Source organism: Mustelus asterias, chromosome 11, assembly GCF_964213995.1.
Source record: "Mustelus asterias chromosome 11, sMusAst1.hap1.1, whole genome shotgun sequence".
Lineage (NCBI taxonomy): Eukaryota > Metazoa > Chordata > Chondrichthyes > Carcharhiniformes > Triakidae > Mustelus > Mustelus asterias.
The window spans coordinates 91,325,210-91,341,954 of NC_135811.1; the positions used below are offsets into that span (position 1 = coordinate 91,325,210).

Consider the following 16,745-nt stretch of genomic DNA (forward strand, 5'->3'; position numbering starts at 1 on the left):
GCAGCATGGTTGGTGCAGGCTTGGAGGGCCAGAGGGCCTGGGTGTTGTAATTTTCTTTGTTCTTTGTTCTTCTTTACAAGAGAGACAAACAAGATCCAAGCTGACAAGATGAGGCATTGAACCCCATCTTGGGCTTGATCTGACGTTTGATCTTAGCCAAAAGGACGAGAAGTAATCGAGTTCTGTACCCTCTCTCCATTCAAATAATATACTGCTCTTCTATTCTTCCTGCCTATCAGGCAAGTTCCCATTTTCCCATATTATACTCCATCTGTCAATTTTTTGCCCATTCACGTCACCTCTCTAAATCCCTCTCTCTGCTCTTTATGGCCTCTTGACTTATTTTCTTCTCTGTCTTTGCATCATGAGCAACTTTAGCTGCCATATCTTCAAACTCTCCATCCTAATCCTGGATATCAATTGTAAATAGCTGAAGAAGTGGCGTACTGGTATTGTTGCTGGACTAGTAATCCAGAGGCCCAGGCTAATGCTCTGGGGACCAGGTTCAAATCCCACCACCGCAGATGGTGGAATTTGAATTCAATAAAAATCAGGAATTCGAAGTCTAAAGATGACCATGAAACCATTGTCAATTGTTGTAAAAACCCATCTGGTTCACGAATGTCCTTTAGGGAAGGAAATCTGCAGTCCTTACATGGTCTGGCCTACATTTGACCCCAGATCCACAGCAAAGAGGCTGACTCTCAAAATGTCCTCAGAGATGGGCAATAAATGCTCACCCAGCCAGCGGTGCCCACGTCCCATGAACGAATATTTTTTAAAACCCCAGCACCGATCCCTGTGGTACATCACTAGTAACAGTTTGCCACCGGCTCACCCAGAGAACCAAAATGTCCTTTCCCAGGCACACACAAATCAGCCCCTTTAAATTATCATGTATGCTTGTCCACGCAAAAAAAAAATAATGGGGTCATTGTGATGTTGGTGTACCTTTAAGAATATTTTTAAATTCATGCTCACAGCCTCACATGTCATTGTTGGGAGGAGAAAAGAAAACTGTGGGCAGGTCAGGTGACAGAGATTTCATTTTCAGTTTCCATTTGGAACTGCAGGTTTGAGCTTTTAGTTTTAGAAGGGACAGCAAGCAAAAAAGAAGTGTTTTCCCTCTCTCCCTGTTGTTTTGAAAATTCTGTTGGTTAGCTGAAAAGAAGATCCTGTTTTCCTGAAGGGGGAAACCTGCTGTTATTGGGAGCTGGACCAGAGTCTGTTCTGGTGTTTTGGGAAGCTGTCTTGTCTTCAAACTGTACTGAGCCTCAAAAGCATTTGACTGCAGGATTCAACTAATGACCTCGATCCCAGTATCATGTGAGCATTAGTCTGTGCAGTGTTAAACCTGTGAACAGGGTTTTTGTCTATGGGTTTGGTTTGATTGGAACATTGTAGGGATCTTTGTTAAGGATTATGATGATTTTGTTAAGGATTATCATGATTATCATGATTCTTTGTTTCTTGTTTGTAATTGATAACAGTACTTGCTAACATTCTTACTACACATGTTAGCTATATTCTGAAATAAATTTGTTTGATAAAAGCTCCCTAGTGGGTCACTTGAATCATACCTGAAGTGAAACATTTCATGCTTATCCTAGCGAAATTCAAAATACAAAATTAATGATTCAGGCAGGCTCCATGAAACACTTTGGAGTTTCGAACCCGAACCATAACACCATGTACTTAAAGAAATTGCCCACACAGTGAAAAATGGAAACTGAGGAGATATTCGCCAAAAACCTTCGGCCTCATCCATGGCTGAGATTCTTCTGAATCGTTGCAGTGAAAGGAGTTTTGGCTGAGTGCCAAATTCTCTGTTCTTGCTGGGGCAGGTACGGACAAGATTGGAGCATCCTGCCTACTGCTTTAGCATGCATAATAGGGCTTCGAAAGTGTAGCTTTGGTCAAGATAATTGAAATTTCAACAGACATTATTAATAAGCTTCTGCATAATATTCTCATAATAATGACAGCACAAACCATAGGTGCACATTTGCCACGCTCCTGCTGCAGGGACGTCGACGAACTTAGCACCCAGCCAAATCTCCGTTCACTGAAGTGGGATGGGAAAATCCCACCAGCGTGAACAGCCATAACATTCCAGCCCATGTCTTGGGAGCTAGAAAGAGCAATGTGCTTGACTTTCAACTGCCCTCGGGCAACCAGGGATGAGCAATAAATGCTGGCCAGCCAGCGACATCCATGTCCCATGAATGAATAAAAAAAGGTTATTGGCTGCAATGTCCTCGCTGTCTTTAGTTTGGAGACATATTCTGTTTGTCGCATTTGATCTTAATCTTAATTAAGGTGCTTTTAGTCAAAATTGCATCTACAGTTACCACCAAACCTTAGTTGGATTCACTGCAACCAAACACAACTAATTAATACTTGCACTGTTTCAAGTCAAATGTGATTTTGCAGGAGAAGGGGGAAGAGATGTATAAGTTGATAAAAAGACATGTTCAGGCCTGATGTCAGAAAGCACTTCTTCACACAAAGTAATTACAACCTAGAAAAGTCTTGCAGAGAGGATAAGAGCATCTAAATCCCTGGAGTCGTTCAAGGTGCCGATGGTTGAGGCAGGTTTTTATGGTAGTGAGCGGGATGGATTGAATGGCTGCACATCTGTGCTCATCTTTGTGTATTAAGCCAACAAGTTATGAAGGGTGGACCTGAGACTTTCAAAGGTGAGGGATTGTCTCGGCAGCATAGCTGGAAACATTACAACATTGCTTGTGATTGAAAGGCAATTGTTGGAATTGTGAAGCACTTCAGAACTTCATTTTACACTGTTGTGGAGCAGATTATTAAACAAAATAATCTCAGGGGACCCAGTATAGAACAGTCCTTTATTGGCCAACCCGTTAGGAGAGCACATCCTTGAAGAAGGGTCTCGAAGGCACTCTACCCAGCTGACGAACCATGCAATATTTATACATTGTAAGTCATGTAGGCAAGGCATTATTTACAGTTCAACATCTGGTTTTAGGTTTTACATTAAACAATTTACAGATGTCCACAAGGCAGAGTGTCTTCTATCCCGAGAATGGTCTATCTTTCTTATGTCTCGTCGGCTCCTCATGGACTCTTCACAAATGCTTGTTGCTACCAGGCACACTAGCGGGCTGTTCACCCAAATAAAACTAAGATATCTTTGTTTATGTATCCGCATGTTCTTTTTCCCTGATTGTGGAATTTACTTAAACTTTCTAACTGTTTTACATAGATCCTCTACTCCTTTGTGATCCCTTAATAACACCTACTCACTATTTGCCAGCAGAAATTGTTGTAATAAACCATATTCATTATTTCCCTCTTAACAACACCACCTGAGTAGTTGAAGACAATCTGAAGAGGGGAAGAATAGTAATCAGAGGAAAGGTCACAATCAGATTAGAAAAGGTCGGATTTGTTTTTACAATTCAAACGAGAATATTATTACTTATTATCTATGTAAGAGAGAAAAGTTAGTGCCTCTCTAAATGAACCTCACTTCTTTCAGCCAATCTTTCTGTCGTGTGCAGAGTTGAAAATATCTTTAGTCTTTAATGTCATTCTTTAATCTTTGACATTTCCGAAGACACCAATTTGCAATAGCAAATGTCATCATTCGAAAATGTGAGGCAGCTTTTGTTCAAATCATCTTTGTGAGGCATCTGTTGCAGACAGTTGATCCACCGAATTATTTTACATGCAAACATGAGGTCATCTAAAACTCAGCTGCTTGAATCTTAATTCACGCTAATTCCCGTTCCGCTATCAACCATGTGCTCATTGACCTTCATTGGCTCAAGCAGTTTCATGATTTTAAAATTCTCACCGCTGTTTTCAAGTCCCTCCATTGCCTTACCCTTCCCTAGTTCCTCAAACCCCGTGTTAAGGGCCAGACTAGAAACTCCAAGGTATATTATGCAGTTAAACTGGACCTCAACTTTTGCATTTGATTTTGGCATTAGTGTGAGCAGATGGTGTTTCACTCCAGGTATGATGCAAGTGACCCACTAGGAAGCTTTTATCAAAACAAACTTTATTTAAGAACACAGTTAGAATATAACAAAAGAATTAGCATAACTTTTACCAATTAAAATACTTATGCCGGAATTCTATTGCCTCACGCCCGCCACGGAATTAGAGCGGGCAAGGGGCAGACAAAGGAAATGTTGGTTTACCTCGGGCAGGAATTTCTGGTCTTGCTCGAGTGAGGCCATAAAACCCCACCCTTAGACATGGCAAAGTATAATCCTTAGCAGCTAGCTATCTCTGTTGTTCCAATTTAAAGGAATACCACATAGACATACACCCTTCTTCAGAATTAGTTAGCATAATAACAAGTCTGCTCACGTGATGCTGGATTTTCAGCTTTTTAATATTTCTGGACAAAGCTCTTGATGGCAATTTTCAGAGAAGAATATATCCCCAAAACAGCAAAACCTCAGAGAGGTAAACTTCGTCTCTGGTAGCTTCCAGTCTCCGGACATCAAAGAAGGGAAAAGACAGACACTGCTCTCTCTGGACTTAGAAAGCTAAGCTTCAATATTCTGCGTAAGCGCAGCTTTCCCATCACATGACCAAACCTGCCAATCATCCCAATCAAACCCCACTCTGCAAAATCCCAGGGGAAAACAGCAGAATAGCTTTAGTTCAGATTAAAACCAACATTCTAGCCAATAGAAACAATGTTGCCACTGCAGCAACAATACAGGGTGCCGGTAGACACAATCGAGTGGGATTGTCAGGCCGCACTCACCCCAGGGCCGGAAAATCCCACCTGAGGTAAACGGGCCTTAGCAGGGTCTGTGTACCACCAGCTACAATTCCCGTGGCGGGCAAGACGGGAATTTTCCGCACAATGGCTCAGATAAAATGGAAGAGTCTGCTTGAAAAATCCTGTGCAGAAACATACTAAAATACATTTCTTAAAGGTATAGTATCGTCACACCCATCGCCTTCTGAAACATCTGCGCTCCTCTAATTCTGGCCTCTTGAACATCCCCAATTTTAATCACACCACCATTAGTGTCAGTGCCTTCAATCTTTAGGCTCTAAGCTCTGGATTTCTCTCCCCACACCTCTCTGCCCTCTTCACTTTGCATTTCCCCTTTATAAGACACTCTTCAAAACCTTCATCTTTGATCATGTCTTTTGTTCGTTAACCCAGTATCGCCTTAGGTGGCTCAGTGTCATATTTTATTTTATAAGATGTTAAGATTGTTTTGAGATGTTTAGTGGTGATATAAATATATATTGTTGTTTCCAATGATCAGGAAATTCCTGTATGACTATTCTAACCATGGCACGCTATGAGTGGTTCGAGGACTGGAAAGACAGAAAAGTAAAGAACAGAGGAACGGATTATGAGAATTTGAAAATGGCTATTGCCAGAAAGCTAATAAACTGGGCCTTAGATATATTTCCACAGCTCAAGGATAAGGTATCACTGAACCTATACAGTAAATATTTATTTTTAGTAACTGGTTGCTCAAATCCTTTGAAACAATAATGAAGACTAATGTCAACATCCTTGGGGTTAGCATTGACCAGAAACTCATCTGGGCTCGCTACATAAACACAGTGGCTACAAGAGCAGGTCAGAGGCTACGAATACTGCAGTGAGTAACTCACGTCCTGACTCCCCAAAGCCTATCCACCATCTGCAAGGCAAAGTCAGGAATGTGATGGAATACTCCCCACTTGCCTGGATGAGTGCAGCTCCAACAATAGTCAGGAAGCTTGACACCATCCAGGACAAAGCAACCCACTTGATTGGCAGCACATCCACTCCCTCAACCACTGACGCTCAGTAGCAGCAGTGTGCACTATCTACAAGATGCACTGCAGCAATTCGCCAAGGATCCTTAGAGAGCACATTCCAAACCCATGACCACTTCCATTTAGGAGGACAAGGGCAGCAGATACATGGGAACACCACTACCTGCAAGTTCCCCTCCAAGCCACTCACCATCCTGACTTGGAAATATATTGCCATTCCTTCGCAGTCACTGGGTCAAAATCCTGGAATTCCCTCCCTAATGGCATTGGGGATCAACCCACAGCACATGGACCGCAGCAGTTCACCATCACCTTCTCAAGGGCAACTAGGGATGGGCAATAAATGCTGGCCTAACCAGAGATGCCCATGTCCCACAAATCAATAAAAAATAATAGAAATCTGGTCAATCAATTCTGGTTGTCAACCAGCGTTCATGACTGACGACCCTTTTTGGGAAGCTTTACCTGTTCCATATATTGTTTTGAGACCTTGGGGAAAATGTAATGCTCCCATCAGGGATTGATGGTCAAAGGGCTGTAGGTCCGTGAATTAGGGCTGAGGTAGTGTGGTCCTCTCTCTGCCCTGCACTCACTTTCAAATACTGGGTGCACAGAATCTCTGAATAGGTTCTTCCTCTCTATCATGGGATGAATCACAGAATCCTACAGTGCAGAAGGAGGCCATTTGGCCCATCGAGTCTGCACTGACCACAATCCCACCCAGCCCCTATCCCCATAACCCCATGCATTTACCCTAGCTAGGCCCCTGACACGAAGGGGCAATTTAGCATGGCCAATCCACCTAACCCGCACATCTTTGGACTGTGGGAGGAAACCGGAGCACCCGGAGGAAACCCACGCAGAAATGGGGAGAACGTGCAAACTCCATACATGCAGTGACCCAAGCCGGGAATTGAACCCGGGTGTCTGGCACTGTGAGGCAGCAATGCTAACCACTGTGCCACCGTGCTGCCCTATATGATTGAGATGCCAAACTAAGGGGTTCTTGGAGCAAAGAAATTGGGGAAAGTGCAAACAAAAATAATTGGATTTCTGGGACTGAAACTTGTAAGACTACAGGAATACTTGCATCCTAACATGTAATTCTGGTGTGTTGGATAATGCAGAATAGACAGAAGGAATAAATGGATGGAATCTACCACTAGTAACTGTGTCAGAAGCAAAGTGAAAATAATCCCCTTGATAAAGTTTGAATAGTCAAGGAGGAAAATGTTATTTTTTTCCAATTGTTTATAAGCAGTACCGTTGGCATCAATGATTAGATTTTCCACTTGCCATTGCTTTTCTCTCCTGGGATTCTCCCATTTTTACCCTCAGTGCTCCCACTAGCGTGAAAACAGGAGAGTTTATTGTTGGCACTGGGAATATCAGTCAGGATGGATTCACCTTCCCAATGAATGCAAATTTATGCATCCCGTGAATCACGCCAGTCAGCCCTGCTGTTCAGAGCTCAGTATATCCTTAAAGGGCGTCGGATCTCTGTGTTCGCAGACAGGACCCCCTCCCCCCACCCCCAAAACATGGATATGGTGCCTCCCACTACTGGCCAGAGGAGCCCCGCCAACCCCTCAGCATAGAGGAGAATTCCACCCCCCGCACCCCAACCATCCATATAACAGGTCACCCTCCCACACCACACCACGCAGGCATGTGGGTGACCTGACTTCACCCCATCCCCCAGGCAACCCCCTCAGTCTCTCCCTCAGTCCCCCTCTGGCCCCCACTCAGATCCCTCTTTGGACTCTGCGCCTAGGCAGTACCAACTACCCTCTGGTACTTTCACCCTAGCGCCTTAGTCCCCAGTGGAGAGGTGGGGGGAGGAGGTAGGACCAGTGGCCATTTGCCATTTTGTCACTGCCAGGCTGCTGATGAAGATTCACACAAGGACCCTGGGGGTTGGGTGGGCTCGGGCTTAAGGTTGATCTGGGCACAGCCCCCTGGGAGTGGGGTCCCGTGACTGGAATGCCACTTCTATCTCTGGCAGACCTAAAGATCACCACTGGCATAGTGATTTCAGGCAGCTCTCTGCTCAACATCTCCATTCCATCTGTGAAAGCGCTGAAGTGGCCTGGTCACTTTCATCTCCATGCCCCCCCGATCTCCTGCCAGGTTTTTAAGTCACAACAGCAATCCATTCCACATCAGGGTTTTCCTTTCTTTATCTCACAAGCTGCAGATGTCAAGTCCTCTGACAGTGAGGAGATGTCAATTTAATTGGGGGGATTGCCTTCTCCACAGCTCTCCACCCAGCCCCATTCTATTCACACAGCTATTATTTGAAGTATCTGAGCCTTCCGAGAAAGCTGAAATCCTTTGAAGCTTCTCTATTCCATTGAAAGCCTTTGATCTCATTCAATTTCACAGTGCAGTCCTTTGAAATAGACTTTGATTGACAGCTTAATGGTTTCCTACTCAGCCTCCAGTCAGCTGTATTTATTTATCTTTCACTTCACAGTTGAATACATCTGAAACATCCTCCATTGTTCCTAACTGCAACATTTATAAAGATTCTAAGTCTGATTGACAGCTGATTTATTTATTTATTAGTGTCACAAGTCACCTTACATTAACACTGCAATGAATTTACTGTGAAAATCCCCTAGTCGCCACACTCCAGCGCCTGTTCGGGTACACTGAGGGAGAATTTAGCATGGCCAATGCACTTAACCAGCACGTCTTTCGGACTTTGGGAGGAACCCAGAGCACCCGAAGGAAACCCACGCAAACGTGGGGAGAACGTGCAAACTCCACACAAACAGTGACCCAAGCCATGGATTGAACCCAGGTCCCTGGCACTGTGAGGCAGCAGTTCTAACCATTGAGCCACCGTGCCGTTGTGGTTTATTCAAAGCGAATAAGTGGTCTGTGAAAGAGGAAGTGAAACCACTTTTAAAAGGGGGATAAATTAAAATTTTGAATTTACCACAAGATGATCAGATGTTCGTAAAAATGCCCAAGCCACTTTTCTCAGTAATTTGATTCATCAAAGTTTAAGGGAGCAGAGTAAAACTAACAGTATCTGAACGGCTGCCCGCTTTGAACCCCAAACAATTTTATTTTACATTGAAGTAATTGGAAAGAGTCTGACAATGTTGGGAAGTCGCAATCTCCTTCTTTTGTAGTAAATTGTCTTAGAGCACAGTCAACGAAAGTCCACTCTTAAGATAATTACCCAAATGAGAATGTGCCTTTAAAGAGGAAATATTGATACCCTAACTAGTAGCAATGTGACAGAATGTCAGATTATGCCTGACAACCCATGTAATCAAGTCAATTGTATTGCGAGAGGTAACTGTGTATGTGTGAAAATCCTAGATTGTGTACATTGAAGTTGCAACCCCGCTCACTAATCAATACTACCTTGCTGCTCCTCGTGGAGAGATGTTTGGCGCAGACCAGAATCTTGCCCGGTTCACCCCTGAAGTTGTGGCCACTATCAGAGCAAAGACTCCTGTGAAAAACCTCTACCTAACAGGTAAGCAGTTCACTGAATGACTTGTTGAAGGGATGCCAAGGAGGGCTACCATTAATGCAAAGAGCTCCTCGCACTTACAGTTTAAATAGCAAAAATAAACCAAACAAGAAGAACTTAGTTAAGCACTTCTTCCTTTTTTGGAACCCGTCAATTGTCGGAGAAACCCATCTGGTTCACCAAAGTTCTTTTGGGAAGGAAATCTTCCATCCTTACCTGGTCTGGCCTACAAGTGACTGCAGAGCCACAGCAATATGGTTGACACTCAAACTGCCCTCTGAAATTGCCTAGCATGCCACTCAGTTCAAGGGCGGCTAAATATTGGCCAGCCAGTGACGCCCATGTCCCACGAATGAATAAAAAAACTGCCATGTTCCTTAGATTGTCCTCTGACACTCTGCATCTTTGTTCTGCCATTCATAACATTCCAATCTCTAAATCAGGGGTCTCCAAATTACGGCCCATGGGCCACATCCGGCTCGCAGTGGGCTAACATCTGGCCCGCAGCCAGTGGGGCGGGACAGGATTCCCGCTGCCGAAAACACTCCCGCGTCCGGAACTCAGCCGCTGACTCAGGATCCGGACGCGGGAACGGAAGCCACAGGCCGGACATTTGCTGCCGCTCGGCGCGGTGTCTGATGGACCCATGGGAATCCCTGCCCTCTTTACCGGCCTATTGTCCAATCAGAGCTGCCATCCCGTGACTGACAGTTCATTAAACGAATCAGCAATTGAGACATCTGTTCTCCAATTGCCGCTCTGCATTGACTGAGTGACAGCTGCTTTATCCAATCCGTAAGCTCCATCTGTCTGAAATGAACGAGAACAATGACAATGATGGCGGCAATTCAGACCAATTCAGTTATGGAAGGAAAAAAGAAAAGTGGACAGTGAGTGCCGCCTGTTTAATGAAGAATGGGGTGTAAAGTACTTCTTTGTACAAGCAGATGATAAAGCCTTGTGTGTCATATGCAACAAAACTGTTGCAGTTTTGAAGGAGTACAATGTTACGTCGGCACTATGAGACCAAACATGAATCAGGTTATTCCCAATTCACAGGAACACAGCATTTGGAAAAATTTGAATCAATGCAACGCAGGTTGATTTCCCAACAAGCTTTTTTTACGCAGAAGATAACTGAAAATGAAGCTTTAACCAGGGCCAGTTACAAACTAACTTATGTGTTGGCTAAAAGAGGAAAGCTATTCACCGATGGAGATCTCATCAAAGAGTGTATAATGGAAGCAGTGGACGAGTTATGCCCAGAAAAAGCAAATCTGTTCAAAATCATCAGTCTTGCGCCAAATACTGTTGCTCGTAGAATTGAGGATATAGGAAACAATATATTTCATCAAATTGCAGACAAAGCAAGAAATTTTCAGTTGTATTCTCTCGCACTTGATGAATCGACTGATGTGTGTGACACATCACAACTCTGAGTATTCATCCGTGGCGTCGACAGTGAATTTAATGTGACACAAGAATTAGCATCAGTGCATAGCATGCACAGCACAGTAACTGGAGAAGACATCTTCAAAGAATTGCAAAAAACTGTGTTAGAATATAACCTGGAGTGAAATAAACTGCAATGCGTGACAATTGATGGAGGAAAGAACATGTCTGGGGTGAAGAAAGGTTTGGTTGGACAAATCACAAAAGCTTGTGAGGTTGGTGGATTCTCAAAGCCCATGTTTCTGCATTGCATTATCCATCAACAAGCATTGTGCGGAAAATATGTGGATATGTCTTGCGTTCTGAAACCTGTTGTTTCAACAGTGAATTTCATTCGATCTCACGGGCTTAAGCATCGCCAGTTCATTTATAAAACTAATTTTTTTTCTTTGGCCCCCGAAAATGTGTAAAATATACGATGTGGCCCTTGTACTGAAAATTTGGAGACCTCTGCTCTAAATGGACTCTCTTAGCACCATTCTCAGCCTTTATCATAGAATCCTACAGTGCAGAAGGAGGCCATTCAGCCCATTGAGTCTCCACCAACCACAATCCCACCTAGGCCCTATCCCCGCAACCCCGTACGTTTAGCTAGTCCCCCTGACACTAAGGGGCAACTTATCATTACCATTTACATTCCCTTTGTCCAGTTACAACCGCCTCCAAACCACCACCCGCTCCCCCCCCCTCACCCCCCCCACCCCACCCCATCCTCATAGTATAAATCTTGTCCTATTTTCTTGTCTTTAGCTCTGATGAGGGGCCATCCAGATGTGAAACATTAGCTCTATTCTCTCTCCACAGATGCTGCCCGACCTGCTGAGGTTTTCCAGCATTTTCTGTTTTTGTTTCAGATTCACAGTGTTTTGCTGAGATTTCTCAATGAGCTTGCCTCTCTCTGAACCTCCGCTGCCCACGGCTCTCCTTTCATACTTTGAGGCCTGACACAAGCAATACTTGGCCAAGACTAACTGTTCTTGGCAAGAAAAAGTGCAGTGTAAATTCTAATTTATTGCTTGTAATTTGTTTCTCTTCAGTCTCAGCCCTGCTTCAAGATTTCAGCCACTTTCACAAAGACACGCTCATTGGCCTGAGAGAAACCAATTTCCTCAGGCTGCTGATTTAATAGATTTTGATAGGAAAGGGGTCACGGATCCACTAAACCATTCTGATGTTTGCAATTATTCACACTGCCAGGGCCCTGTGTCATCAACAACTCTTCGACAAACATTAGCATGGCATGCTCCAGTTCTTCCCTGGCCATTTCCGTTGTAACAGGGCGTTTTAAATGCTTAGTTTAAAATGTTACTGGATTTAATTTAAAACGTTACCGAATTTTTATATAAAAATTCCTAACTGAAATTCCCAAAGCTTCTTGAGCAGCTTCCCAACCCCTCATTACTTCATTTATGGAGCATTTCCCACAAATTGTGGTCAGTAACATTTTCTTATCCTCATGTACTCTCTTACAGGTCAGGATGTTTTCTCCAATGGTTTAGCTGGAGCCATGCACGGAGGCCTCATCTCTGCCTCTGCCATCTTGGGTCGAATTCTGTATGTGGACCTTCTCTCCCTTAAAAGAAGACTTAAGAAAAAGCAACTTAAAAAAGTGATGTGAAACACTGACGGCAGGTTTTTATGGCACCTTGGGTTGCAAAGTGACGGAAGATTGTCCTGCACTTGACTTACTATTGACAAATTATGATGCCTATTCATTTCTAATGCCTTTTCTCTGTTGGAGCACATTTCTGTTTTGTGGAGGTGGAGGGGTGTATTCCGGCAACAGACGCTGAAGACTAAAGTATCATCAAAATTCAAGCTGTATGATGTTCATAGAATCATAGAATCCCTACAGTACGGAAGGAGGCCATCCGGCCCATCGAGTCTGCCACAATCTCACCTAGGCCCTATTCCCGTAACCTCACATATTTACCCTGCTAGTCCCCCTGACACTAGGGTCAATTTAGCATGGCCAATCAACCTAACCTGCACATCTTTGGACTGTGGGAGGAAACCGGAGCACCCGGAGGAAACCCACGCAGACACGGGGAAAACATGCAGGTTCCACACAGACAGTGACCCAAGGTCAGAAAAGAACCTGGGCGTCCCTGGCACTGTGAGGCAGCAGTGCTAACCATTGTGCCACCATGCCACCCCATAATAAGATAGAATTGTGCTCTTAATGCTCTGTTTGATGTGATTTATTATTGTCACATGTATTAGTATACAGGGAAAAGTATTGTTTCTTGCGCGCTATACAGACAAAGCATACCGTATATAGAGAAGGAAAAGAGAGGGGGCAGAATATAGTGTTACAGCCTTAGCTAGGGTGTAAAGGAAGATCAGAGAAAGTTTAAAGAATAGTCTCCAGAAATCAGAGAGAAATCAGTCAGATAAACTGTCCCAGTTGATCATTTGTTGAATCAAGGGCTGCTTTGAATCCCAGCACAATTCACAAGATCTTTCATCCTTTTAATGTTGTTAAATTAATACTGTACTGTTTCATAGGAGCAAACAGGAGGCCACATGCAGAACTTGCTACAATCCTGCATTGTCTTCCTTTAGACATCCCAGGAAAGAAATGTCTGATTCATCTCTCTTGCTGTCTCTAGAGGTTAGATTGGATCAGTCAATTTTGATTGATCAGATAATCCTGTTTGCATTATTTTCCACCCCCTTTCATCCCATTTGAGAGAAATAATAATGAGCTTCCCATTTGAAGGGCCATTATGACATTCTAAGAACAAAGAACAATACTGCACAGGAACAGACCCTTCGGCCCACCAAGCCTGTGCTGATTCCTAATCCTTATTTAGACCAATTTGTTGTCCATGTGCGGTTTCTATCCCTTTGTTCACCTCCCATTCATATGTCCATCAAGATACGCCTTGAACGTTGCTAATGTGCCTGCTTCCACCACCTCCATTGGCAGTGTGTTCCAGGCACCCAGCACCTTGTGTGAAAATCTTTTCCCCTCACGTCACCCCTAAACTTACCACCTCTCACCTTAAACCTGTGCCCTCCTGTGGTTGAAAGGCTCCTTTTTAGCCTTTGCTTGTCTGAGTAGAATGCTCACCAGAAGAGGCAGTGACTCTATCTGCAGTGGATGACATTGAGATTGATACCCAGGTTCACAATGTAAAGAGTCAAATAACCAGAACGGTGGAAATGAGCTCTGACCCTTTACAGGAATATAAAGCATCCTTGTCAGTTATAGCTGAGGCAAATGGCAAGGCATAAATCTCCTGATCTTGGCATTTGCTAGAAAGTAACTAAACTTCTGGAACTTCAGCGAAACTCAAAATGTGAGCTTAAGTGTTCCCTCCTTTAGAAATCTCTATGACTGCTCTTTGAAACCTGGACTATGGGTTGCTGTGACATTAGTGTACCTTTAAGAAATGTATCTTTAATCCTGTTCTCTGCAATTGCAAGCAGATCTTTTCAGTTCTCTTTTTTTCTCATTGTTGCCGGGCCATTGCTAGAAGTCCTTTTATTGCTACTTCAATGGCTTAAATGGGGTTTTGTTTATTTTTACTCTGGGATCTTTTATGACCTTGCATTGTGACGGGGAAGATTGATTGACAAGTCAAAGTCAGTTCCTCCCCAGGAAAAAAATCCAAGGATTCATCTTCAGTTTTAGCTGAGAAGGGAGTGGACATCAGACTGAAAGCAGTGTTTCTCTCTCTCCCTGATTTTGGAAATTCTGCTGTTAGCTGGAAGCAAGGTTATTGGTCTTCCTGGAGTGTAAAATCTGCCGTTGGTGGTTGGCTTGGCTAGAGTCTCTCTCTGTGGTGTTTTGGGAAGCTTACTCCAAGCTTGTCTGTGTGTGCCTCAAGGGAACTACAGTATTCAACCAAAGGACTAAATTCCAGTATCAGGTGAGCATTAGTCTTTTCTGTGTTAAACCTGTGGCAAAGGTTCTGTTTATGGGATTTGTTTGGTTGGAACCATGTTTAGAGTCATAGAGTCATAGAGGTTTACAGCATGGAAACAGGCCCTGCGGCCCAACTTGTCCATGCTGCCCTTTTTTTTAAACCCCTAAGCTAGTCCCAATTGCTCACATTTGGCCCATATCCCTCTATACCAATCTTACCCATGTGACTGTCTAAACGCTTTTTAAAAGACAAAATTGTACCTGCCTCTACCACTACCTCTGGCAGCTCGTTCCAGACACTCACCACCCTCTGTGTGAAAAAATGCCCCTCTGGACCCTTTTGTATCTCTCCCCTCTCACCCTAAACCTATGCCCTCCAGTTTTAGACTCCCCTAACTTTGGGAAAAGACATTGGCTATCTAGCTGATCTATGCCCCTCATTATTTTATACACCTCTATAAGATCACCCCTCAGCCTCCTACGCTCTAGAGAAAAAAGTCCCAGTCTATCCAGCCTCTCCTTATAACTCAAACCATCAAGTCCTGGTAACATAAAACAATGGCGCCCAATGTGGGGCTGTTAAGATTTATACATGATTGTTTTTTCTTGTTTGTAACTGGTAAACGTGATTGCTCATTTTCTTTCTGTACATGTTAAATATATTCTTAAATAAAGTTTGTTTGATAAAAGCTCCCTACTGGGTAATTTGAATCATGCCTGAAGTGAAACATCTCATGCTTACACTAGCCAAATTCAAATAGCAAAACCTATGATCCGGGCGGACTTCATAAAACACTTTGGAGTTTGTGACCTGAATTATAACAGTTGCTGAAAGGCATATTTGATAGAATTCATGTCAATCCAAAGTCTGGAGCCATAAATTAGTATTATCAATGTTGTGTTTCCTTTGCTTTGCTTCCTTTGCTGGCTGCACAGCGGCACAGTGGTTAGCACTGCTGCCTCATAGTGCCAGGGACCGGGGTTCAATCCCTCGCATGGGTCACAGTTTTTGTGGAGTTTGCATGTTCTCCCCATGTTTGCGTGGATTTCCTTTGGGTGCTCTGGGTTCCTCCCACAGTCCACTTAGGTCACTGTTTGTGCGGAGTTTGCATGTTCTCCCCATGTCTGCGTGCGTTTCCTCCAGATGCTCCGGTTTCCTCCCACAGTCCAAAGATATGCAGGTTAGGTGGATTGGCCTTGCTACATTGACCCTTAGTGTCAGGGGGACTAGCTAGAGTAAAAATGTATGGGGTTATGGGGATAGGGCCTGGGTGGGATTGTGGTCGGTACAGACTTGATGGGCCAAATGGCCTCCTTCTCCACTGTAGGGATTCTATGATTATGATGGAATTTAAATTCCAAGTGGCTCCAATTTACTCAATTACTCCTTCTGTGTCTGTGTGATAGTTTCTGATAACCATTAACACTCTTTCTATCTGACTGTGCAGTGGTCTCACTCTTTCTCTCTCTCTCTCTCTTGCACTCTCTCTTTCTGCCTATCTGAGAATCTGTTTTCCCTCTCTATGATGAGCTTGTTCTCTCTCCCTTTCTCTTGATAAATTTACATGTTGTCCTGCGATAGAGTTTCAGAAACTGTTGATGTATTGTCAAAATGAATGTCCAGTCTATCAGACCAGGTAATTGCCTGGTGTAGAATGTAGATCCACTGATGTGGAGGGTAAAAGAAGCAAGGCAAAAGACTCAAATGTGAAAGCTTTGCAGGGTTGTAATTGTCCCAGAAAATTTATGGTGTATTCACATTATTTTATGCAACATTACCCTTGCATTATACACATTTAATCTAGATTTTATTATTTAAGATGAGTGTTTATGCATTCTTAGATAATTTACAAACAATAAAGACTGAATAACTAAGAATTCTATTGATAATTAATTGAGAAATGGTCAAACACTTTGTGAAGTTCATTTAGAAGAGTGACAGTAAATACGGAATCTCCCAACTTAACGTTGTGATGAGGTGAAACAGTACAGACTGCACATTGGGGTTGTTCCTTCTTTAATTTCCTTATAGTGTCAGTACTGGGATGAGGAAACTTCTAACAGCTCAGCATCGCCACCATTGGGAAGTTATTGGTATTGCAACTTTTAAAAACTTCAGTAAAAATAATTCGTCAAGTTTACCGT

At 43.4% G+C, this 16,745-nt stretch overlaps 1 protein-coding gene across 1 annotated transcript in view; it reads left to right on the forward strand.

Annotated features, from left to right (window-relative positions):
* The window catches only part of LOC144500278 (all-trans-retinol 13,14-reductase-like), a 49,315-nt gene extending 36,971 nt beyond the window's left edge, over positions 1-12,344 (forward strand). The window contains exons 9-11 of the mRNA XM_078222954.1: positions 5,277-5,443; positions 9,118-9,277; positions 12,199-12,344. Coding sequence (XP_078079080.1) covers positions 5,277-5,443; positions 9,118-9,277; positions 12,199-12,344 — 473 coding nt within the window. The remainder of the gene's footprint in view (positions 1-5,276; positions 5,444-9,117; positions 9,278-12,198) is intronic.
* Positions 12,345-16,745: the final 4,401 nt, after the last annotated feature.